General features: G+C 40.3%; 1 protein-coding gene across 3 annotated transcripts in view; it reads left to right on the forward strand.

Annotated features, from left to right (window-relative positions):
• Positions 1-4,578: 4,578 nt before the first annotated feature.
• DNAJC10 (DnaJ heat shock protein family (Hsp40) member C10) overlaps positions 4,579-25,969 on the forward strand; it is a 40,504-nt gene continuing 19,113 nt past the window's right edge. The window contains exons 1-14 of one of the 3 annotated variants that reach the window (XM_081940906.1): positions 4,579-4,938; positions 6,949-7,040; positions 7,290-7,398; positions 10,231-10,590; positions 12,240-12,405; positions 15,053-15,103; positions 17,135-17,217; positions 18,068-18,199; positions 19,091-19,184; positions 19,502-19,579; positions 20,907-20,950; positions 21,296-21,433; positions 22,706-22,795; positions 25,571-25,684. In XM_081940906.1, coding sequence (XP_081797032.1) covers positions 10,384-10,590; positions 12,240-12,405; positions 15,053-15,103; positions 17,135-17,217; positions 18,068-18,199; positions 19,091-19,184; positions 19,502-19,579; positions 20,907-20,950; positions 21,296-21,433; positions 22,706-22,795; positions 25,571-25,684 — 1,197 coding nt within the window. In that variant the 5' untranslated portion in view covers positions 4,579-4,938; positions 6,949-7,040; positions 7,290-7,398; positions 10,231-10,383. Of the gene's footprint in view, positions 4,939-6,948; positions 7,041-7,289; positions 7,399-9,070; positions 9,196-10,230; positions 10,591-12,239; positions 12,406-15,052; positions 15,104-17,134; positions 17,218-18,067; positions 18,200-19,090; positions 19,185-19,501; positions 19,580-20,906; positions 20,951-21,295; positions 21,434-22,705; positions 22,796-25,570; positions 25,685-25,969 lie in introns of those variants that run through there. The other 2 variants (XM_081940905.1, XM_081940907.1) reach the window with 2 other exon arrangements.

A 25,969-nucleotide genomic window follows, 5' to 3' on the forward strand; every position in this document is an offset into this window, starting at 1 on the left:
ATTACAAGTCTTCCACATGTTGCTGAATTGGTACAAATTGCTGGATCCGGTATTGAGAGACATTAAGAGACCTTGTTTCATTTAATATAATTTATTAGCACAGATGTAAGGGACAGGGTGGGTCAGTGGCTGAGCTTGGCAATAGAAGGTCAGCAATTCAGCGGTTCGAATCCCTAGTGCCGCGTAATGGAGTAAGCTCCCGTTACTTGTCCCAGTTTCTGCCAACCTAGCAGTTTGAAAGTACGTAAAAAATGCAAGTAGAAAAACAGGGACCACTTTGGTGGGAAGGTAACAGTGTTCTGTGCTTCTTTGGCATTTAGCCAAGCCAGCCACATGATCACAGAGATGCCTTCGGACAACGCTGGCTCTTCAGCTTTGAAACGGAGATGAGCACTGCCCCCTAGAGCTGGGAATGACTAGCACACATGTGCAAGGGGAACCTTTACCTTTTTTTACCTTTTACAAGCATAGATGTTCTCCAGTTTAGAGTCACAATACTACTGAGTGTGGGGCAATATTTCCTAAACTAATAATTGTGCAAATGCTTGGGTTTTTTTAAAAAACCCTATTCATTAATTTTGTTTGGAGATAATGTGGGTGGGCTTTTTTCCCCAGGAAGTGATGCTGGTTTTGTTCATACAGGAGAAAGTCAACAGCATTTGAAAGCAATCAATAACTCAAAAATTATCAGAACAAAATCTTCATATAAATAGACCACTAAATAAAGAAGTTGCCATTACAGCTGATTATATCAAAAATGTTTACCCACATATACAACTTAACAGATTGTTGATTCTGTCTGAACATATTTCAAGAGTATTGACTTCCTGAATGGCACATTTGCAGAAACAAAGTTGAATATTTGATTTCAGCAAGTTTGATTTCACATTATTTTTAATATTTTCCATCTCATGTTTCTTATATTCTGATTCCACATATTATTTTTTCCTCACATAAGTCAATATGAAAACCTGCACATATTTTTGTGAGCTTATCTCCTAATATATGCATAGATACAATAAATGCAATTTATTTTCCATAAATATCTATTTTTGTTGCACTTATTTTTAATATTGTTTTGTACACTTAGTTTGAATTGTGAACTTCATAAAATCCAGGTATTTGGACATTTCTTTATATTTGCATTTAAGCTTAAAATATAAGTTTGTGAACAGATTTTTGGATGTGCAAAATGTATAGGCTTCCACTGAATCACAAACATGTTTATAGTACCATGCTCCTAAGTGGACATATGTGAAAATTAGTGTGTCCAATAAATTATTATACATACACATTTTGCAACTATAGGTACCTAAACATATATTGCATATCTGCACTAGTCAGCATGGTAAATGTGCCAAACGTGAGATTTTTTTCATAACTAATGCTCATATGAAAGGATGTAGTATCTTAGATATATATTTGATAAAAGTTCATTTCATACTTCATAAAAAAAAAAGTTTCTCTCCCATCAGAAACAAATGTGAACAGAGCGCCCTCTTGTGTCTAAGCACTGATATTGTCTAATAAAGAAAACCACTTTCCAGCAAAATGCAGAGTTGAAATTGATTTTTATCTGGGGCTGCCATCTGCACAAGGCCATATAAATTACCTATTTACAAAAGATGAAGTACAGTCTGGTTTGAACTGGATTAGAAAACAAAGTAATTCTCGTTGTTAAAAAGAAAAACTGGGCTGGAAAAATAAATGCAAACTTGGTAAATGTTCTTAAGATTTGATTTGCTAATATAATTATTTTAAATTTAAGTTTCTCAATTGTTTATTCCTGAAAAATGTGTTTAAGAATACTTACATAATTGAAAAAGAAAAAAGGAAAAAAAGGGGGCAGTGTAGGGAAAAAAAGGGTAAGTATAGGGAAAAAAGCTCATCAATATGTACAATATATATGCTGTTAAGTTCTTGAACAAAGTGGAACAGGATTTAAAGACACGTAATCATGTTTGTGACTTCTGCTTTATGTTCCTTACAGCAGAAAGAGCTGAAAATACTATCAAATTGCACTGCTGTTTCCAAATCTTACGGCTAAAATGGGTAAGGATCTCCTTCAGTAATTTTGCTTTTCACATTTCCCAATTAATTTTAGTTCTAATTTTATGCAGACAAAGAACACAATAGACCTATCAAATCTCCAAAAGTTAGCAAGAATTAGAACTTCTACGCAGAAGAATGCTTTAGCAAAATTTATCCAGCTCTTTGACCATTTCACCTGGAATAATACTTTCCTCCAGCATATCTAAGACATTAATGTAACCATCCTACCTTTTCCAGAATATCGTGCTACAAATTAAGAAAAGGATATTACGGATAGTCCTTGACTTACAACCACAACTGAGTCCAAAATTTATGTTGTTAAGTGAGTCATTTGTTAAGTGAATTTTGCTCCATTTTACAACTTTCCTTGTCTCCGTTGTTAAGTGAATCACTGCGGCTAATACCCTGTTGTTAAGTGAATCTGGCTTCCCCAATGACTTTGTCAGGTGGTCACAAAAGGTGGTCACATGATCTTGGGGACACAGCAATGGTGATACATATGAACCAGTTGCCAACCATCTGAATTTTGATCACATGACCATGGGTTTGCTAGAATGGTCGTAAGTGTGAAAAATGATCATAAGACACTTTTTTCGGTGCCGTTGTAACTTCGAATGGTCACTAAACAATCTGTTGGAAGTCGAGGACTACCTGTATATTGCTGGCTGTCCAAGTCAAACGCCAAGTTTAAGGGGCAATGTTATCGAACCCGGCTTATGTTAAAGGAGCAAAAATTCAACACCTGTATTCTTTATTAACTCCCACTCTCCATCCCGACCAGGGGTGAAATTCAGCAAGTTCTGACAGGTTCTGGAGAACCGGTAGCGGAAATTCTGAGTCGCTCGGAGAACCGGCAAATACCACCTCGGCTGGCCCCAGAGTGGGGAGGGAATGGGGATTTTGCAGTATCCTTCCTCCAGGAGTAGGGAGGGAATGGGGATTTTGCAGTATCCTTCCCCTGCCATGCCCACCAAGCCATACCCACAGAACCGGAAATAAAAAAAATTGAATTTCACCACTGATCCAGACCTTTTTGTTTTCAGGTCAGAGTAACAACTGGGGTCCCATTAAAGCCTAAGACCAGAGAGCTTCCTTTCTTCCCGTTTCTGGGAGAAAGCTTTACTCCCCGAACAAGACAGAAGCTATAAGAAGTGAAGTTCAGCCTCCTTCCCTTTCCGGCATTAAACATGCTTTGCTTTGCGAAGACATCTTCAAACCAAGGGATCTCTGGCCATGGTGCCAACTTCTTTTTGGGTGTGGGAGGGATGAGCAGTTGTGTGGGAGGCTAATGAGCAGGGCTGCAAAAAAAGCCATCTTCTCTCTTCCCACCCACTAATTTGACAGCTATTGCCAGTAAATAATAACAACAGAAGAAGTAAAAAAGAAGGGGGAGAGAGAGACATCTCAGATTCATCTGTAGGAGACACTTCCCCCCCCCCCCATCCATCCAAATAAACACCTGTTCAGCGGGCTTAGAAGCAAACAGCAGCTACTTCTAAGCAAACACAGCAAAGCTAAAAGTAAAGTCAGAAAAGGGACCGTTGCCCAGGTACAAAAGAGGCCGGGGACCTGGTGTATTTACAATGTGGAAGTCGCCGTTTTAACCAATGGAAAAACTCACCTTCAGACATGGCGGGTGGCTTCATCCCTTTTTTAAGAAGAGACCGGACAGTCACTTTGTCTGAAATGGCATAGAGAGGATCTCCTGCTTGAGCAGGGGGGCTGGACTAGAAGACCTCCAAGGTCCCTTCCAGCTCTACTCTGATCCTGTTTCTGGTTTGAGCATTAACAGAGGGATACAATCAAGATCACGTGAGGTACTAATACCACTCTACAAAGCCCTAGTAAGACCACACCTAGAATATTGCATCCAGTTTTGGTCACCACACTATAAAAAAGATGTTGGGACTCTAGAGAAAGTGCAGAAAAGAGCAATCAGGATGATTAGGGGCCTGGAAGCTAAAACATACCACGAAAGGTTACAGGAACTGGGCATGGCTAGTCTAGTGAAGAGAAGGACCAGGAGAGACATGATAACAGTATTCCAATATTTGAGGGGCTGCCACAGAGAGGAGGGCGTCAAGCTATTTTCCAAAGCACCTAAAGGCCAAACAAGGAATAATTGATGGAAACTGACCAAGGAGAGATTCAACGGAGAAATAAGGAGGAACTTTCTGACAGTGAGAACCATCAACCAATGGAACAGAAGTTGCCTTCAGAAGTTGTGGGGGCTTCATCACTTGAGACTTTCAAGAAGAGATTGGACTGCCATTTGTCAGAAATGGTATAGGGTCTCCTGCTTGAGGTGGGGTTGGGCTAGATGGCCTACAAGGTCCCTTCCAACTCTCTTAATCTGTTAAATGTGTTAAAACTACTTGTTAAAAGGACAAAGAAGCCCTCTCCCCGTGCCCCTACTCCAGATCCCTCCCGGTCAATCGCATCGGGTTTGTCAGAGGAGGTTTACTTCGGAGTAAACGCCGCAAGGAGACATTTGCTTCGGAAGAAGCAACACAACGGAAGAGGCGGCTACTAGGGAGGCCGAGATCTCGCTCAATGGCGGTGGGGGTTGGCTTCGGAGCAGCCATGCGGAGGGGCCCTTCCTCCTCCAGAGCTACTTTGTAAAGTTTGCAAGGGGTTTTGGGCCAGGAAGCCCCCCCCCCTCCAAGGGGCCTCCACCCCAAGATTCCCCCTTGGAAGACTCGGCGGTCGGAGCTGCAGCCACGTCAGCCCGCTTTGCCCTTCCCAACCCCGCCCGCGTCCTCCTCCTCCGGCCGGGAACCGGATCCGTCGCCTCGTTTTTCCTCCGTCTTCGCCGCCGCTCCCCGACTGCAGCTCCGGCTCCTCCCCCGCGCCGGCACCAGCAGGCAGGGATCCCTCCAGCATCAGGTAAGGGCTCTCCGGCTGCTGCTGCAGCTGCCTCCTCCTCCCCTCCACCGCCCGCGGCCTGGGAGAGATAAAGTAAGCTGGAGCCGCCAAGCAGCCTGGCTTTCCGGCTGCCCCGATCTCAGTCCGGCTACTAGGGGGGTTTTCCTTTCCCGTCGCTCTGTTTGTTCTCAGCTTCTTCCACTCCGCTTTCCTTTTCCTCCCGCCGGCCCCTCTTCTTCTTCTTCTGAGCTTGGGCCTTCTTTTCCCTCCACCGCATCCTCCGCAGTCCGGGCATCCTTGCCCGTTTTAAATGCCCGCCGCGACTTCTCCACGGAGGCGTTTTCTGGTGTGTTTCCTCCAAGGTTTTCCAAGCCTTTTAGGCCGGGGGAGCCGTTGAATTGTTTCTGGAGACGCTGCTTCCTATCCGCTATTGGCGGTTCCCTCTTTTTTTCTTTTCTTTTTGTAGGAATAAGCCAAGAGTTTTGCAATTATAATGTGATTTTGGCCGGTTTCCCTCGGTCCTCCGCCCCACCCTAACCCCAGTGGGGTGTCAGCAAGTGCAACTTTCTCCTCCTTAAGGATTATGGAAAGAGAAGGAGAGAGAGAGAGCCAAATTAAAGTTGGAGCTACAGCAAGTCCTCCTCTTACGACCCCCAGTTGAGCCCAAATGTCAGTTGCTAAGCGAGACAGTTGTTAAGTGAGTTTTGTCCCATTTTCTTGCCACAGTGGTTAAGTGAATCACTGCAGTTAAATTAGTAAGACGGACTTATGGACTTAGGTTGCTAAGTGAAACATTTGTTAAGTGAGATGTGCCCCATTGTATGACTTTTTTGCCACTGTGAATAGAATAGGAATAAGAATAGAACAGAATAGAATAGAATAGAATTCTTTATTGGCCAAGTGTGATTGGACACACAAGGAATTTGTCTTTGGTGCATATGCTCTCAGTGTACATAAGGAGAATAAAATACATTAGTCAAGAATCATAAGGTACAGCACTTAATGATATTCATAGGGTACAAATAAGCAATCAGGAAACAATATCAATATCAATCGTAAGGATACAAGCAACAAAGTTACAGTCATGTAGTCATAAGTGGGAGGAATCTGTTGCTAAGTGAATCACTGCAGATGTTAAATTTAATACAGTCATTAAGTGAATCTGACTTTCCCATTGACTTTGCTTGTCAGAAGGTCACAAACGTGACACCAGGACAATCCAACGATCATAAATATGCATGTTGCCAAGCGTCTAGAATTTTGATCAAGTGCCCCATGCAAAAGTTGTAACTGCGAAAAACGCTTTTTTCAGTGCTTTGTAACTTTGAACTGTCACTAAATGAACTGTTGTAAGTTGAAGACTATCTGTATAGAGAGGTACTATATGCTCTATAAGAGGCACAGATATTTCCACCCAGTTTGGGGCGGGGGGAGGGGAGAGTGCATCTTATACACCGAAAAATACAGTAATTGCTTTGATTGATGGCTCCCATAATCCTTTGCCTTTGTCTTTGCTGGCTTGGACTGATAAGAATTGTCTAAAAATGTACCTGGATGGTATCAAATTGCATGCCCAAAGCAATGTTTGTATTATTTCATTAGTCCCTCACAAAGGCAAGGTGGATTATTAGTGCTCCAGAGAGGACTGACAGGACCCAGAACTATTAAGTCTCAGGAAAATTGCAGCTCTGTTAATAGAATAGAATAGAATAGAATAGAATTATTTATTGGCCAAGTGTAATTGGACACACAAGGAATTTGTCTTTGGTGCATATGCTCTCATAATACATAAAAAGACAAGATACATTCGTCAAGAATTATAAGGTACAACAGTTAATGGTAGTCAATGTTTTTAAAGGACCAGGGTGGCAGTTACTTGGCTTTCAAGCCACAATATAGGATGGAGGAATATTAATACAGTACTTAAAGTATTACTTATAATTCCCTTATTTTTTTCCAAAAAGTTGTTTTTGAAGATTTTAGTAGGTAGAAAGTAGACTTTCACTCATTCTGCTATTGATTTCTCCTCAGGGTGAATTCATTTCCTGTAGCCAGACTTCATCTGAATCTTGTAAAGCTGCTTTGCTGGAGTGATTCTGCCTTTGAAGCACAGGAATAAATAGGTAAGCCTTTTCCTGACTGTGCAGGCATTCATTGTTGGCAGGGGTGTAGCTTTGTGGGCGAAAGAGCACATGCTCAGAGGCTGAGAAAGTGTCGTGTAGAACTACTGATAAATTACTGTATTACTGGGCTAGAAGAGCTAATTGCCTCAACCATCTAACTCCATTAATCCATGTATTGAATGCTTCACAGTTAGATTGTTGTCATGCAGTATAATGTGTGCTTTTGCTTCTGCCTGGATCTGGAAATAGATGCGGAATGTAATATCGGAACACCAAATGGATCATTTGGCCATATCCTCTGTTGAAGCAAGGACGCAGTGGCTCAGTGGCTAAGACATTGAGCTTGTCGATCAGAAAGGTCAGCAGTTTGGTGGTTCGAACCCCTAGCGCCGCATAATGGAGTGAGCTCCCATTACTTGTCCCAGCTTCTGCCAACCTAGCAGTTCGAAAACATATAAAAATGCAAGTAGAAAAATAGGGACCACCTTTGATGGGAAGGTAACAGCATTCCGTGCGCCTTTGGCATTTAGTCATGCCGGCCACATGACCACGGAGACGTCTTTGGACAGCGCTGGATCTTCAGCTTTGAACCGGAAATGACCACTGCCTCCTAGAGTTGTGAATGACTAGCACATATGTGCGAGGGGAACCATTACCTCTGTTGAAGCAACTGTATTGACTACCAGTTAGTTTATCAAGCTAGGATTAAAATTTTGATTCTGGCAAACAAGGGTGTAAACAAACTGGGACCAGGATGTAGATCCTATCAAACAAGTCCTCTTGAAGCTGCTGGATTTGGCAGAATGCCATTTCCTGGTTACTCATAGTTGAGCCTATGGTGGACCCAGCTTTCTAAAATGATCTTCCCCCTGAAACGTACAGGTATCTATATTTTGTTCATTAGATCCTTCTATCAGGCATGGAAGCCATCTTTTGCATTGGGCCTTCAGGCCGGCCACATTTAATGCTGTGGGAAACTGGGAGAGGGGATTATATAGAGTATGGGAGATACAGTCAAAATAACATTCCTTTCTCAGAGAGTCAAGGTCATCCTGCCCTGCACCTGGAGTGGTGTGACTGGGAGACATCTCCAGTTTTGGACGGTGCCTGATTGGACCATGTGATGGACATGTGGGTGCCGGGCAGAGACTTGAACTTTCATTTGGGTGGGGAAACCCTGAAAACTTTCAGATTCGGGTTTTCCCAGATGTGCCAATATGACATGTCTAATAAAATGGGACTTTGAGGAAACTCAAGCCTCGGAGTCTTCTTTCCTTGGGGGTGTTACTTGGAACCCTGGCATCTTGTTGAAAACTTATCTCTTCATTCAAGCCTTCACTAAATTAACGTTATGGCACAAGTGGTTTTATTTTCTCCTGTTCTTCATAGTTTTCATTATTTTATTATTGCATTTTAAAAAACCACAGAAATACCTGATTTAAGATATGACTAAAGGGGAAACAATATAAAAATCAGTCGAATGAATAATACAAGGCAGTTTTTCTAGGTTCTTGATAATCCCGGAATCCTTCAAGTTTTGAACTTGATTTACAGATTATTCCTCCCTAATTTACAGCAAACTCTGCAAGGCTTGAAACTGGCCCACGAGAGAAGATTCGTTTCTGCGTTTCTACATTTTCTATTAGTTGGTAACACTTCCTTCAAGTTAAAGTACTTAAACGCCCATCTCTGCCTTTCAGGGGTGATTTCTTACAATTTTTTCTTCCTAGCATTTTTTTTTTTTTTTTTTTGCAAGTGCAGGGTCTGATTTTTTTCAGATCATCAGAGTGCTGATAATGTTGGTTGCAATAGGATTTGATTAGGTGGCTTGTTGCCCAATCATGAACTGAGAAAGAGTGACTGGCCCAAAGTCTCCCAGCCGGCTTTTGTCCCCAAGGCCAGGCTAGAGCCTATAGTTTCCTAGCTTCTAACCTGGTGTCTTAACCAAACTGAATCAAACTGGTTCTCAATAATTTATTACATGGAGGCCACCTTATTCCAAAACCAATTAATTGTCTTTCTAGGCAAGCGCAGACTCTTTTGCAATGGATTTTCCTGTCACATGCTTCATGGTTCCTTAATTACATTCAACTGATTATGTAAGGAGAGAACCTGGAACTTTCTTCCAGCGCCCAGTATATGCTTTGTCACTAAGGTTATCATTCTTCCTCTTATTTTCTCTTTTGACTGAGTACTCCTAATATATGGCCTATTTTACATTCAACGAGAATACAGAATAACAGAGTTGGAAGGGAACTCGGAGGTCTTAGTCCAGCTCCCTACTCAAGCACAAGACCGTATACCATTTCAGACAAGTACCTGCCTAGTGTAGGGTAGAACAAGAAGCAATGGGTGGAAACTAATCAAGGAGAGAAGCAACTTAGAACTGAGGGGAAATTTCCTGACAGTTAGAACAATTAATCAGTGGAACAGCTTGCCTCCAGAAGTTGTGAATGCCCCAACACTGGAAGTCTTTAAGAAGATGTTGGATAGCTATTTGTCTGAAACGGTATAAGGTTTCCTGCCTAGGCAGGAGGTTGGACTAGAAGACCTCCAAGGTCTCTTCCAACTCTACTATTGTATTGTATTGTATTGTATTGTATTGTATTGTATTGTCTCTTTGTAAAAATCTCCAATGATGGAGGACCCACAACTTCTGGAGACTACAGGTTAATTGTTCTCATTGTCAGGAATTTTCTCCTTAGTTCTAGGTTGGATCTCTCCTTGGATTAGTTTCCATCACTTACTTCTTGTCCTATCCTCAGGTGCTTTGGCGAATAGGTTTGACTCTCCCCCTCTTCTCTGTAACAGCTCCTAAAATATTGGAAGACTGCTATCATGTCACCCCTAGTCCTTCTCTTCATTAGACTGGACATTGCAGTGATAGCTTCTTCTGCTCCAAAAAAAATGCTCATTCTAGTACTACAGTACTATTTTGTACTATTGTCACTATTATCAGTGCAGGATGTTTTGGACCAAGGAGGATATGAACAGTTTATACCCACAGAGAAAATGAATTAAATATGAGGAAGTTCCAGTTATGTCTTTTTACAAGCACAGTTGCAGAACAAGATAGAAACAGAGTTGTGTTGAATGCTTTAGAGAAAACGGGGGGAATCAGTGAGGGAACTCGTGTGATGAATTTGCTGTAGAATATAAAGGTCCTAAAATCTGTTTATTGTTTCCTTAGGCCCAGTCTACTTAAGAAGCATACATTTCTATCCCTGGATTATGACAGCAAAAATCCTACAGGAAGCTCCTTCAGAAATAGATGCAGTCCAGGTTACATCAGCGTGAGAGCTGTTAAGTCTGTTGTTGAGTACACTTCACCAAGATATTCATAATGGAGACCTCATTTCCCAAAAGACACCATGTCAGAGACTTTATAAAAATTGTCTCCTTGTATCTCATTTTAATATGGCTTGTAGCCTTAGTTGATCCAACTCAAGACTTTTATGGTTTACTTGGAATATCTAAAGAAGCAACAAGTAGGGAAATAAGGCAGGCTTTCAAAAAGTTGGCTCTAAAGCTGCACCCTGATAAGAACCAGGTAGGTTGGCACGACAGGAAATGTTTTCCTGTCAACTAAGAAATGTACATGCGAATGTTTAAATATCTTGTGGTAATACATGCCGTGTTTCTCTGAAAATACGACCTACCCCAAAAGTAAGTCCTAGCTTGATTTTTACACGTGTGCCAAATACAAGCTGTAGATCCAGAGCTCTGTTATCGACTGCACAGGGCTTTCCGGAAGAGCCTCTGATGGAAAAGCGGAGGCCGGGGGCACCGCATGTGTCAATATGGATCTCGTTTCTTGGCTGCAAAGGCCTTTCCAGCAAAACAGAGGCTGGGGGTGATGCGCGCAAGCAGTGAAAAGCAGCCACAAAATAAGGGGGCTGGCAACGGGCTCCTGGGTGGGACTGGTGCCGCCACCAGGTATGTCAGTGAAAGACACACACCGCCAAAAATAAGACCTGGTGCCTTTTTCATTGGCAAAAAAATACATAAGACCAGGTCTTATTTTCAGGGAAATGTGGTATTTTGTGATTAATTGGTATAATTGTTTCAGAAAGTACAATATGTAATACTACAATTGTACAGTCTTGCACTTCCTATATAATCGAAAGGGGAAATACCCACGAAGCTCTTACAACTTCCACAGTTAGCGCTTCTCTTTTTTTTTTTTTTTTTTCGGCTTCTAAGAAACCATTTCTCTTCATATTCAACCTTAATTGTGGACTAGAGTTCCAGAGGTTGTAGCCAAATCTGTTTGATTATATAATCTATACCAGTGTTTCTCAACTTGGCAAGTTTAAGATAAGTGGACTTCAACTCCCAGAATTCCACAGCCTGCATCATAAAGTTGCCAAGGTTTAGAAACACTAATCTATAGCTTCAGGGTAAATAATAATAGATCCGTGAAATGTAATGCAGCAAACTACAAAGATGCATGATAAATCCATTATTTTGGTAATCAGAGCCCCAGTCAGCCATCAATAATAATAATAATCACTCTGAGAACACTGGGCATGCATTTCTATAAAATAAGCAGCTGGTGTTCCTTTTGAAATGGGTCAAACCTTGCACAGGTTTGCCGTGCAGTGTGACATTTCTTACTTGAATTGCGCACCCAACAATAGAATCTGTCTTAATGCTGTGGGTATAATAGCTGCGTTTGTTCTACTTCAAGCTCAGATCCTGAAAATGTTGGCCAATGAGAAGGAGGAGGAGAAAGTAAGATTTCTGCCTAGCTCTCCTTAGCACTCTTTCAGGCTCTGTGAGAGGTTGCCTGTATGATTTATGAGCTATATAGAGAGAAATAAATAAAAAGGTTCAGAATGAAGCAAAATTGCACCAACATGTAGGAACGTAAAAGTCATATCACCAACTGCTTATTAATTCTCATGCTACAGTTCACTTAAAACTCTCTCTCTCTCTCTCTCTCACTCTCTCTCTCTCTCTCTCTCTCTCTCTCTCTCTCTCTCTCTCTCTCTCTCTCACACACACACACACACACACACACCACTTTAACAAAGTTAGCAAAAATGTAATGAGCTTTCTTGACATACCGTATGCATAAGACAGTTAAACATTAATACAATGCCACTGTCAGAACATTTTTGAAAATTGAAATGTCCTGGGCAGATTTCAGTATTTTTCTCAATATTTTAGTTTTAACACCAGTCCTCTTTTCTCCAGAACAACCCAGAGGCCCATGAAAATTTCTTGAAAATAAACCGAGCCTATGAAGTATTAAAAGATGAAGATCTGAGAAAAAAGTATGATAAATATGGTGAGAAAGGTCTGGAAGATCACCACGAAGGAGGTCGCTATGAAAGCTGGAACTTTTACCGCTATGATTTTGGTAAGATGTTTTCTTGTAGGTGAAACTGAATTGTAACCTATTTTCTGTGGTTCATTTGTAAAAAATGAAACACCTTCAAAAGAAAATATCGGCCTTAATTTGCACACTAAAAGGTGTAGGAGAATTTAAGTCTTAATTAGGAGTGTGGGTGTTGTGTAATAGCATATTATGCATATTTGGATTTTTTAATTCCTGTGGGAATAGGACATCCACTGTATTAAATTTGTTTTGCCATCAGAGTTGTTAATGAGTTGTTTCATAGTAGGTTCTCAGACTGCCTTCAGATTGAGTGAGAGCCTCCACTTAAAATTGCTTCTTAGTATGGATGGCCAACTGGCAGTCCACCAGCCAGCCATACATCCATTGCATATCAAATGCACTCCTTCTGTTTCAGGTGATGCAGAGCCCAGACAGAGAATGTGAAATAGCAAGCAAAAGAAATTAAAGGAGGGGTGGGGGGACTGTATAAGAGAAAAGGAAGTCAAACTAAATTTGGTTTATACCAGGCCTGTCAAATTCCTGGCCCATGGGCCGGATGCTTTATGTGTTGGCCACATCCAGTTTAATGAAGGGGGGAAAAGTCCCGATAAGTCTTGTTACGATGTGAGTTTAACACCACTGGTTTATACTAATACCAACCATTTTATCTCTCCTTACTTTCTGTCCTTGCGAATTATTCTATTGCATCCTTACATTGCTTTGAGTATTGTCTGTTGTTTTCTTCCACTTCTAACCTTCTCTCTGAGGAACTCTATATTTAACCACAATTTTGATAGTTAAGCTCTTTCTTCATATATGTTTCACAATTCAGTTCTCATTCATTCTCTTTTTTAGAGTTAAATCAACTCAGCATGGTTCCCTTGATTTTGTGCTCTGCCTGCGTTTATTCAACACCCAGAATCATTTGAGACTTATTGTTATACAATAATACAATAGTAGAGTTGGAAGGGACCTTGGAGGTCTTCTAGTCCAACCCCCTGCCTAGGCAGGAAACCCTATACCGTTTCAGACAAATGGCTATCCAACATCTTCTTAAAGACTTCCAGTGTTGGAGCATTCACAACTTCTGGAGGCAAGCTGTTCCACTGATTAATTGTTCTAACTGTCAGGAAATTTCTCCTCAGTTCTAAGTTGCTTCTCTCCTTGGTTAGTTTCCACTCATTGCTTCTTGTTCTACCCTCAGGTGCCTTGGAGAATAGTTTGACTCCCTCTTCTTTGTGGCAACCCCTGAGATATTGGAACACTGCTATCATGTTTCTCCTAGTCCTTCTTTTCATTAAACTAGACATACCCAGTTCCTGCAACCGTTCTTCATATGTTTTAGTCTCCAGTCCTCTAATCATCTTTGTTGCTCTTCTCTGCACTCTTTCTAGAGTCTCCACATCTTTTCTACATTGTGGCGACCAAAACTGAATGCCGTATTCCAAGTGTGGCCTTACCAAGGCATTATAAAGTGGTATTAACACTTCACGTGATCTTGATTCTATCCCTCTGTTGATGCAGCCTAGAACTGTGTTGGCTTTTTTGGCAGCTGCTGCACACTGCTGGCTCATATTTAAATGGTTGTCCACTAGGACTCCAAGATCCCTTTCACAGTTACTACTACTGAGCAAGGTACCACCTATAGTACCTGTGCATTTCGTTTTTGTTGCCTAAATGTAGAACCTTACTCTTTTCACCATTGAATTTCATTTTATTAGATAGTGCCCAATGTTCAAGTTTGTCAAGATCCTTCTGTATCTTAAGCCTATCTTCTGGAGTGTTGGCTATTCCTGTCAGCTTGGTGTCATCTGCAAAATTGATGAGTTCCCCATTTATTCCCTCATCCAAATCATCGATGAATGTTCATGCTATATTTTCTTGTTTTACCATACGCATTTTCGAAATACCCTGTTCCTACTGCATGTAACTTTATGTCTCTCCTGATACACACAACTCTCAATTATCTGCATCCTATAACAAAATGGGACAGAGGCATGCTCTTAAACCAGCCTTTCTCAGCAAACAACATTCCTTGCCCTTTAAGGTGGATCTCTGTTGGGGGGGGGGGGGATGGGAGCGTTTCAAAACAATAATAATAAGCAGATAGATATTTCATTGTGAGTCTTATCTGGGGAAAGAGATGGTTAGCCCTTTGGTCTCACAAGGGAAAAAATGCTTTAAGTGTGTCTCAGACATTGTCTTGATATACACATAAATAAGTGCTAGAGTGGTGGTTTCTTTTCAAGTTTTTGTATTTTGTATTCTTGTCAATAAACCAAATTATTGAGATGAATCTTTTTTTTCATTGTTCTGTGCTGTTAGAAGCTTGACAATATTGTCATGTGTGACAGAATGAGCTATGAAACTCAATTTCACTTGAGCCAAAAAAATTAAAATGTACACTATGTATGGATGAAATGTAGCTTCCATACTTTAAAGAGATGTATTATAGTCATTATTGATAGGTTTCTATGATAAGATTTTGTTGTTATAAAATATTCTAAGAAAGAAAATACTAGAACCTAAAGCCCCTTGCTATTCATGGGTTAATGGTCTCTTAAGTATACATGAGCAGAGAAGTAGTAATTGGTTGTTAGTATTTAAATGTTGTATAGCTGGATTAAATGGACTTCTAAAAAGGCTAACTGAGTGCTTTTTTTACCAGGTATCTATGATGATGATCCTGAAATCATAACATTAGATAGAGGAGAATTTGGTAAGTCATATGTGATCATGTAATTTCCTAACATTTCTGCTTTCCCCCAAGAGCCTTGGTGACACAATAGTTAGAGTGCAGTACTGCGGGCTACTTCTGCTGACTGCAGGCTGCCTGCAATTTGGCAATTCAAATCCCACCAGGCTCAAGGTTGACTCAGCCTACCATCCTTCTGAGGTGTGTAAAATGAAGACCCAGATTGTTGGGGGCAATAGGCTGACTCTGTAAAAACCACTTAGAGAGGGCTGTAAAAGCACTAATGAAGCAGTATATAAGTCTAAGTGCTATTGCCTATTTCCAATTTCTTTATCGTGTTGTTTTTATGACTTTTTTGTTGTCACTGTACAGATAGCAGACTGTTATTCAAAACCCATGTGAGGTGGTCTTCAATTTTTTTTATTTGCATTCTCTCATTTAGTGATTGCAATTATTAAAATGTAAGTGAAACAAACACTGAGTGAAATGGCCATTAGGTGACTGAGAGAGACACACACACACTGTGAAGATCACTGCTTGCTGTCATTTCATTCAGATAAAATTATCTGATGAGGCAATATTGGCATTATTCTCACTCTGGCATCAGTTATTGTCGGGCGTAGAAATTTGGTCATATGTGCACCCATTAGTTGTAATGTTTTTTTTAATGTTGTATTTGTGAATAGTCGCTAATCAAGGTGGTTACTAAACGAGGAGTGGGTATATTACATCCTGCCTTTTATTTTGGAGGTCAAAGGGCACATAGCTCTCCTCTTTCTTCTACATCAGCAACCCTATCAGGTTGAGTAGACAGGGAAAGTGTGATAATAATCGAGCTATTGTCACTGAGCCTGGACTTAAACATTGGTCTCCTTGATTTTAGGCCAGTACTTTAACCACTAAGCATACTTCATGCTTTTATGCCTACAATGCTGTTTTCATCCTACAGTAGACATATTAATATTAATTCTTTCCCTTTGTTTCTGTTTTTGCCCTGACAAATGAATATGGTATGCATCTTAAGTTGACTTTTAAGTGAGCATATTATTCATGAGGTTAATAAATTGGCATGATGATTTGTAAGCAGTGGGATGCCAAAATATTCTCTGTTGCTGGGCAACTATAATTGAGATGGCAGGCATTATCTATATATTCCTTCCTTTGGTCCAGGATCTGCACAGTTCCACTTTTAAAGAGCAAGGTTCCCATCAACTTTTATTCAAAGGGCAAACTAGGGAAAAGAATTTCCATGGAGTTGGTGGAATGTTCTCAACCATTTTTGTAGCATTAATTTGAGACCTGTTCTTCGGGCAGTTTACTTAATGGTACCAGAATAGTTAATTGAATTGTAGCAGGCTCTGCCAAATCCAGCATTTAGTTTTCAAAAGTACCCAGCTTTGGGGACCTCCCAAGGAAGATAAAAACCAAAGTCTCCACTCTCTTTATTATTTCTTATTAGTGTTTCTAAAATAGGCTAACTTTCAGTGGAAGTGTTAGGTTCTGCTGGTCTGATCATCTTTAAATCTAATTAGCCATGTATCGTGTATTTTATAGTAGGGGAGGGAATCTAGTTCATTCCCAACCAGCAAGGCAAGTAAACTGGATGATGGGAGTTGTTGTTCAGCTAGAGCTTGCAGGTTTCAGTCTCATTTGTAGACCATTTAAATTAATTTATATACTGTAAGCCAGGGGTGCCAAAAACACGGACCACGGACCAAATCCTGCCCACGATAGGCCACAAAGTTGGCCCATGGGCCATCCTGGAAACAGCAAGGGACCGGCCCCTTCTGCCCTGGGCCCAGCCACGCCCACCCAGTCAGCCATGGTGACCAGGCCATCAATTCCTTCCACATATATTATCCTTCAATCCCCATCATCTCTAGAACAGCAGCATGTTGACTGGAAGACATGAAAAGTCCTACTTAGCTGAAGGACATTGGTTTAGAAGAAGACTAGGATAATCTACGTGCTCCCACTTCCTTCCCATTATGCTTGCCTGGAAATGGTCCAGTGGTAAAAAGAATGTTTTCATTATCATTCTTTCTTTGTTGATAGATGCTGCTGTTGGTTCTGGAGAATTGTGGTTTGTAAATTTCTATTCTCCTCGATGTTCACATTGCCATGATTTAGCACCCACGGTAGGTTGCCACTGTAGGTGTGTTGTCATTAAATTTATGTCCCTGTTTCTTTGTCTATGTGTATATGTCTGTGTGAGAGAGAGAGGATAGAATCCTAGAGGGCTGACAGAGGGGTAAGTGAAGACTTTCCTTGTGGCATGAGAATAAGAGGAAGCTGCATCCTTCTGGCATGGACCTGGACTATATTTCTGCAGTACAATGATCTCCATTTTGGCCCATGTGAATCCCTATTGCCAGTGGTGGGATTCAATTTTTTTTACTACCAGTTCGGTGGGCGTGGCTTGTGGGTGTGGCAGGAGAAGGATACTGTAAAATATCCATTGCCTCCCCACTATAGGGGAAGGTTACTGCAAAATCCCTATTCCCTCCCAATCAGTTGGGACTCAGGAGGCAGAGAAGAGATGGGGGCGGGGCCAGTCAGAGGTGGTATTTACTGGTTCTCCAAACTACTCAAAATTTCCACTACCGGTTCTCCAGAACTGGTCAGAACCTGCTGAATACCACCTCTGCCTATTGCATGTTTTGGCAAGAATATAGGCAGTCTCTTGCAGTCTGCCACCATTTTTTTTTCTGAAACAGTTCTGCTAGGAGTCATATTAAAAATTATTCTGCCACTTTGACGATCTGAGAGCATGTAGCGATGTTGAACAAGAGTAAGGTGGGGGGGGGGGGCTTTGATGTTGTAATTATTCAGCTAACCTAAGAAGAAAAAGTGGATTTTTGTAAACAATACTAGCAAAGCTACATTCAAGTTACAATTAAGGGAACAGATATTGAAATCATATCATTTTTAAGCATTCCTAAACGGGATAAAAGGCTGAAAAAATAATCTTCTTTTTTCCATTTGAAGTGGAGAGAATTTGCTAAAGAAATGGATGGATTAATACGCATTGGCGCCGTCAACTGTGGTGATAACAGAATGCTTTGCCGGAGTAAGGGAATCAATAGCTACCCCAGCCTCTATGTCTTCAAAAGTGGAATGGTAAGTAGCACAGAACCTAGCATCCCATTACATTACATAGAGGAGTATTTGAAGTAACTCCACTGCACTTGGGGATCTCTGGCAGAGAAAAAAGTCTTATATTAGAGACTTAGGGCCAAAGCTTGTCTTAGTTGCATGGTGATATGTAACCTTAAGCCCAAACATTTGAATACTATTGCAAGAGGGTATCTCAATATTGAAAGGAAGATTGTTTTCCCCCGGTAATTTAATTCTGAACTGAGAAGGGTGCCTTAGATTTTCTCAGCATATGCAGATTTTTTTTTTCTGTCCAGTCTTCAGTGGTCGTACATTTAGAATTGCCTTCTTTTGAAGGAAGTATGATAGAAGGCATTTGATGCTGAGAGGAAACTTGAAACAGTAGGCCTGTTCATACTTTGATACTGAAAAGAGGTACAAGGTATCCTGCTCCCCAATTTTTTTTTTTACAGCGTTTGTCCCTAACCTTTCTCTTGAGCAGAGATAAGAAGGATTCTCCTTGCTTCCAGAAAATGGAAGAAAAGGCCCTACATAATCCAAAACCCTAAGCAGTTTAAACCCTGAATTTTTCCAATTGCAAAGAATGCATCAAATCTGTGAAGGCTAAATGGACAGAATATAGCACAGGTTGTTGCTTTGTTCTGCTTAGGCGCAGCTGTTCATATTTTGTAGGTCCTTTTACTGTTTCAACTAGGAGAACTGTAGCATCGATAAGGTAATAATGTTATGTATTCAGTTTCTATTTCAGATTCCCTTTCCAAAGTCCAAAAAGAAATTTCTGTAGCAAAGATCGAGGATATAAATAAGTTCCCAAGAATAATAATGGTTCACATATGTCACTGTTTTATAACAGTCACTGTTTTAAAATTGGATGCTTTTCCAAATCTTTTTTAGAATCCAGTGAAATTTTATGGTGACAGATCACAGGAGAGTTTAACAAATTTTGCCATGCAGTATGTCAAAAGCACGGTGACAGAACTATGGGCAGGTAAACATTTATTTTCAAATAAGTCTTTATTTTCAAATTGCACATGTTTTTCTTTTAGTGTTTATTATATTAGATCACTCAAAGCAGTCTCTGGGACAGTGAGTAGATGTTAAACAAATAAATAGTTCACTATTGGATCAAATATAGGTGATGATGTTTTAGACAAATAACGTTTCTTTCATAAATTATAAAACATGTTTACAAAAAATATGATCTTAAAGTTGTGTTACAACTAAATCATACTACATAAGCCTTATGAATAAGTAAAACAATAGGTGCAAATTCCTAAATCCATTTTGCTCTTTTTTTTCCCCTAGGAAATTTTGTTAACACTGTTGAAACTGCATTTGCTTCTGGTATTGGCTGGTTAATTACCTTTTGCACTGAACAAGGAGGTGAATATATATTTGCTTATCAAAGAATGAATGAGAGATTTTAATTCTCCTAACAGCCAAAAAAAAAAAAAAACCTTAAAGTTGAAACTAAGCAGGAATATATTTAGAATTGCTTCTAGGATAGGAATGTTTTAATTTGTTTTTATTAATATATTTTGAACTTCAGGAGGCAGCATTCTGTAATTAGATAATATAACCCTGCAAGAATAGGTTTTGCCTTTTTAACAGCTATCTTTAAAATCTCATCCCTGCATTACTATTTTCCTTGCCCTTTCTTGTTAATTTTAGGCCTTCTCTATGATTGTAAATCTATTTTTTCAGAGGGATGGAGGACCCAGATTGTTGGGGGCAATCTGCTGACTCTATAAACCACTTAGAGAGGGCTGTAAAAGCACCATGAAGCAGTATATAAGTCAAAGTGCTATTGCTATTGCTATCAGCTCTTCCTCCTTCCCTGATTGGGCCGAAGCAAACCAAAACAGGGAATCAAACATGAAATTTCAGGCTCTCATGCTTCCCTGCAAAGCTTTGGGTGGGTGGGTGGGGTGTCGATGTGTGTGGGTGAAATATTAAATAAGAAAAATAGGAGTACAGTAGATAGATAGAAAATGGTTTAGAGACTTTACTGTCTTGATTTAGTATGTTCTGTATTTCAGTTGAGACACATGAAGAAATCTTCCCTGACTATTTTTCATAGGATTCAATGCCTAGTATTGTATAATCTCTTTGTGCTGAGAATTTACCTTAACAGTTTCCCCCGAAGATTATTTAGCTGTGTAATGGTATTTGAACATACATGCAAATATGTAAATCAAATATGTGCATTTCAATTCCCAGAATTCCCCAGCCAGCACTAACTGGGAAAAACTCAGGCACACAATAGATAGAAACTCAAGGTAAACCTCTCCAAGCTCAATTGCAGAAAATACAACTCCAACAACAGAATGGTCAATGCCTGGAATGCTCTCCCTGACTCAGTTGTTTCATCCTCAAACCCTCACAGCTTCAACTGTAAACTGTCTACCGTGGGCCTCACCCCATTCCTAAGAGGTCCATAAAGGGGGTTTGCATAAGTGCACCAGCGTGCCAAACATCCCTGTCCTACTGTCCCCATCTATTTGTATTCATTCCCTTTGTTCATGTCCATTTCCATGTACCTGTTACCTTGTACACGTTTGACAAACTAAATAAAATTAAAAAGTAAAATAAAATAAATTCTGGGCGTTGAAGTCCACACATTTTAAAATGGCCAAGGTTGAGAAATGTTGGTGTAGATTAATATGTCTTTTTTAAAAAGATTTTTACTCCCTTAATGTAATTTGTCTAGATTGTTTGACTTCTCGAACACGCCGTAAACTGGCTGGCATGTTGGTAAGCATTGGTCTTTTTTTTTTTAAACAAAAATTTATTGGTTTTTAAGAAATGTCTTTTATTTTGTTTTTAAAGAATATTAAATACATTGGTAAAATTTGGCCCAAAGGAAAGCACTTCATCCCACTGACTTCAGTGGGAGAGAGCAAAATACCTACTAGAGTCCTCTTATCTCATCTTGATTTAACTTTGCTTTGGCCATTATCTCTAACTCCTCCCTGGGATGGAATTGTTTTGTAAACGAAGCATAAACTGAATGGCAAAGTATGCCTGCCATTCAAATAGATGTGTGATGTATCTCTGCTAGATTTGTGTTTTTCATTTTTCTCATGTTTTTCAATGCAGGAAGGCCTGGTTAAAGTAGGCTGGATGGACTGTGCCACCCAGGGTGAGCTTTGTGATAGTTTGGATATCTCATCTAGCACAACAGCGTATTTTCCACCGGGAGCCACCTTAACTAATAAAGAGAAAGGAGGTGTTTTGGTATGAGTTTTACCATTGGTTTGCCTTTGTGTACTCTTGAGTAGTTGGTGGTGGTGGAGGTGATAAAGGAATAAATATCAGTATTTTTTTCTTCCTAGGTTGTGCTTATGCTCAGGTGGTACTTGTTAATTTTAAGTGTTTGGCTATTGTTGGCATTCCAGGGAAAGAGTAAAGTTTTATGTGTTGGAGAACACCTTTACTTTATGTCAGCCTTATCCAATCCGGCACCCTTGAAATATGTTGTTCTGAACTACCATCATCCCTATCAGCATTGTCCATGATCTTGCTCCCTGGACTGCTCAGATTTCTTATCCATGATACCTGCAGGGTATCAGTTGGAGCCCTGGTGGTGCAGTAGTTAGAATGCAGTATTGTAGGCTAACTGTGCCCACTGCCAGGAGTTCGATCTTGGCCAATTCAAGGTTGACTCAGCCTTTCATGTTTCTGAGGTCGGTAAAATGAGGACCCAGATTGTTGGAGGCAATATGTTGACTCTGTAAACCACCCACAGAATGCTGCAGAGCCCTATGGGACAATAAATGTATGTATGTACGTACGTACATATACATATACATATACATATACATATACATCATATACATACACATACACACACACACACACACACACACACACATATATATGCAGGAAGTTTTATAAAAACTCTGCTTATTGCTATTATATCTTTAGAGAGCATATACCTGTACTAATTCTGCTGCCTTATATCATGTAAGCATTCTGGCAGTTAATTGTCCTGAAGATACTGAATTGCCCAATGCTTAACAATACCACTTTATTCTAGTTATTGTATTGCATTGTATTCTATTTCTAATGTTGGACAAAATATTAATATCTAGGATAATTAATATTGGTAGATATTGAGTAAATTTGATGCAGTGGTTTCTAGCATCAGGTTAGAAAGCAGGAGACCTTGAGTTTTAGTCCTGATTAGGCATAAAACCAATTGGGTGATCTTGGACCAGTCAGTTACTCTCAGCCCTAGGAAGGAGACAGTGGCAAACCACTTCTGAAAATTAATCATTTTTCTCCCTCTGGAATTCCTTTTGTGTATTCTCACATTTTGATAGGATTTTTTTTATTCTTACTATTACATTTTTTTTCTTCATCTTGACTATTCAAGAGAGTGCAGAAATGGCTCCTGAAATGCATTAAAAATTACTGAAACATTATTCCGAACAATTAAATTATGGTAAATAAAATCTCTACTGTACAGCTGAATAACATTTATATGATGATTTCCACCCTTTTCAGCTTGTGAACTCCTTAGACGCAAGAGAAATATATTTGGAAGTCATGAAGCACCTTCCAGACTTTGATAAAATCCTGGCATCTACTTTAGAGGTAAAGATTTTAACTCTCAATTTCTCTCTTCATCGCAACACATTTATTATTTTTGTTCCCTAAAGCCTCTCATTTTTCCTAATAGGTCATACCAATCCTCTTTTCTTAAATCCGGGCCATGTTTTCTTTTAAACTGTAGAGTAGGCCTGTACTGTTCTGTAGGGAGCACAAGGCAGATAGGAACTGAGGCAAGGCAGGTTGAAGCTAACACAACCTTTATTACACAAAGACAACAGCTCAAAATCACGGCAAACTCAGAAAGGCAAACAGCAGGGCAAATGACAGCTGACAGGTCTTTTATACTCGAGCCAAACAGTGGCTGTCCAATCGGGAGGCTGGATTCTCCCGCCGGCTGGCTGGTGCGTCTTGGCCAATCAGAAGAGGCCAAGGCAAGTCTATGGCAGAGGGTTCGCAAACAGGTAGCAAGCTAGAGAAAGCTAGGAACGCTGCCGTTAACAAGCTAGTGAAAGTGAAGAACGTTTCAATACACAACATGTACAACATGAGGCGTTGTGTGGCCCACTGGCATTTTTAAACATATCTGTAAAGTTATTGCTGCCAAATGTTACCAGGCAGTCTCTGCCCCGCTCTCCTGAAACAGACTGCTGAGACTGTCATGTGTCTCCAGGCTTTACCAGAGTTGCCAACTCTATTGCTGCCATCAGTATGGCCCATCCCATCTACAAAATGTACAGGCCTTCTCCTGAGGTTTAGTGGTGGCCCTGGTTTTACACTGGCTTAACCAGAATGTAAGAAGCAGGGCAGAAAATAAAATCTGTTTTGGTTGGGAAGCTCAAACTCTGCCATTTTGAATTAAAGATCAAATAGTGTGAAAATATTGCTATATTTATTTAATTTGCTGAGCCATATGTTTGATACAACATATTCATAAATAAGAACATTCGCCCATGCATATGTTTGGCTCCACAGAAAGCTGAAACTCCAAAAATTAGAATATCGTGCAATAGTTCATTACATGCAAAGCAAGATAGTTCAAGCCGTGATTTGTCATAATTGTGATGATTATGGCTTACAGCTCATGAAAACCCCAAATCCACAATCTTAGAAAATTAGAACATTGTGAAAAGGTGCAATATTTTCCTGTTATCGTAGAGACGGCAGCCAGACTGGGTATGCTCCGTCCATTAACCAATCAGACTGAGTCTACACTTATGATGTCATCGGGCCCTTGTGGCTCCTCTCCAGTTTCAGACCAGGCGCTTCTGACCCGGTCCACCTGGGGTGATCCTGCGTTGCTGGGCACTCCAAACGGCTGCTGTAGAGTTCGCGTCTTTTTTAAAGAGTCCAAAATGATGACTTTTTTTCTCTGAGGCTTTTCCGAGCTTCAAAAGTTGGATGTTCCCAAAGTGCTGTATCAAAACACATTAATAGAAAGTTATGTGGAAGGGAAAAGTGTGGAAGAAAAAGGTGCACAAGCAGCGGGGATGACCGCAGCCTGGAGAGGATTGTCAGGAAAAAGCCATTCAAAAGTGTTGGGGACTTTCACAAGGAGTGGACTGAGACTGGAGTCAGTGCATTAAGAGCCACCACACACAGACGGATCCTGGACACGGGCTTCAAATGTCGTATTCCTCTTGTCAAGCCGCTCTTGAACAACAAACAACGTCAGAAGCGTCTTACCTGGGCTAAAGAAAAACAGACCTGGTCTGTTGCTCAGTGCTCCAAAGTCCTCTTTTCTGATGAGAACAACTTTTGCATCTCATTTGGAAACCAAGGACCCAGAGTATGAAGGAAGAATGGAGAGGCACACACTGCAAGATGCTTGGAGTCCAGTGTGAAGTTTCCACAGTCTGTGTTGATTTGGGGAGCCATGTCATCTGCTGGTGTTGGTCCACTGTGATTCATTAAGTCCAGGGTCAATGCAGCCGTCTACCAGGAGATTTTGGAGCACTTCATGCTTCCTTCTGCAGACGAGCTTTATGGGGATGCTGACTTCATTTTCCAGCAGGACTTGGCACCTGCCCGCACTGCCAAAAGCACCAAAACCTGGTTCAATGACCGTGGGATTACTGTGCTTGATTGGCCAGCAAACCCGCCTGACCTGAACCCCATAGAGAATCTATGGAAAATTACCAAGAGAAAGATGAGAGACATGAGGCCGAACAATGCAGAAGAGCTGAAGGCCGCTATTGAAGCGTCCTGGTCTTCCATAACACCTCAGCACTGCCACAGGTTGATAACTTCCATGCCAAGCCTCATTGAGGCAGTAATTGCTGCAAAAGGGGCCCAAACCAAGTATTGAGTACATATGCATGCTTATACTTTTCAGAGGTCCGATATTGTTCTATGTACAATCCTTGTTTTATTGATTGCATCTAATATTCTAATTTTCTGAGATGGTGGATTTGGGGTTTTCATGAGCTGTACGCCATAATCATCACAATTATGACAAATCACGGCTTGAACTATCTTGCTTTGCATGTAATGAGTCTATCTCATATATTAGTTTCACCTTTTAAGTTGCATTACTGAAATAAATGAACTTTTGCACAATATTCTAATTTTTCGAGTTTCACCTGTACATTTCAAAGAAACTTCCATAGAATTGTGTCATGAGTTAAGAAGAAATACATATTTATAGTTGTTCAATGGGAGAAAGCAAGCATACAATAAATAATATGGGGAACTACAGATAACCTGACGTCTTATACACTTGGGAAAAATCAGCTAATCTATTTGATCTCTTTTTCTATTCTCTGTTTAATATATTTTTCCTTCAAAAAGTCTGGGTTGTTTTTCCTTCCCTTTTGCAAGGATCATGTGGCCCACCATCGATGGTTAATATTCTTTCAGTTTGGCAACAGCAGCAAGTCAGATACCCATGACCTTAAGAAGCTAAGTGTTCTCCTTAAAGCTGAAAATATTCAAGTAAGTGTGTGAAGCTCAATAATCTTTTATTTAAAGAGACAATATTGTTTTATGTAGTGCCTTTTTTCTTTTTTCTAATTCTGATCATTTTGAAGCTTCCTGCTATTTCTTTTAATCCTTTGCTTCCCACCTTCATCTGGTCACCCATGGCCTTTTCTTAAAGATCTATCCTTCAGTTGGGAAGACTTGAGTTAAACATTTTTTCCCATACTGACATCCGCAGCTAGTTGCTCCTTCATTGAAGATTTAATCAAGGGGTGTCAAACTTGCTGTGTCATGTTGTCG

This window comes from Natrix helvetica (assembly GCF_964273705.1).
Source record: "Natrix helvetica genome assembly, chromosome: 1".
Classification (NCBI taxonomy): domain Eukaryota; kingdom Metazoa; phylum Chordata; class Lepidosauria; order Squamata; family Natricidae; genus Natrix; species Natrix helvetica.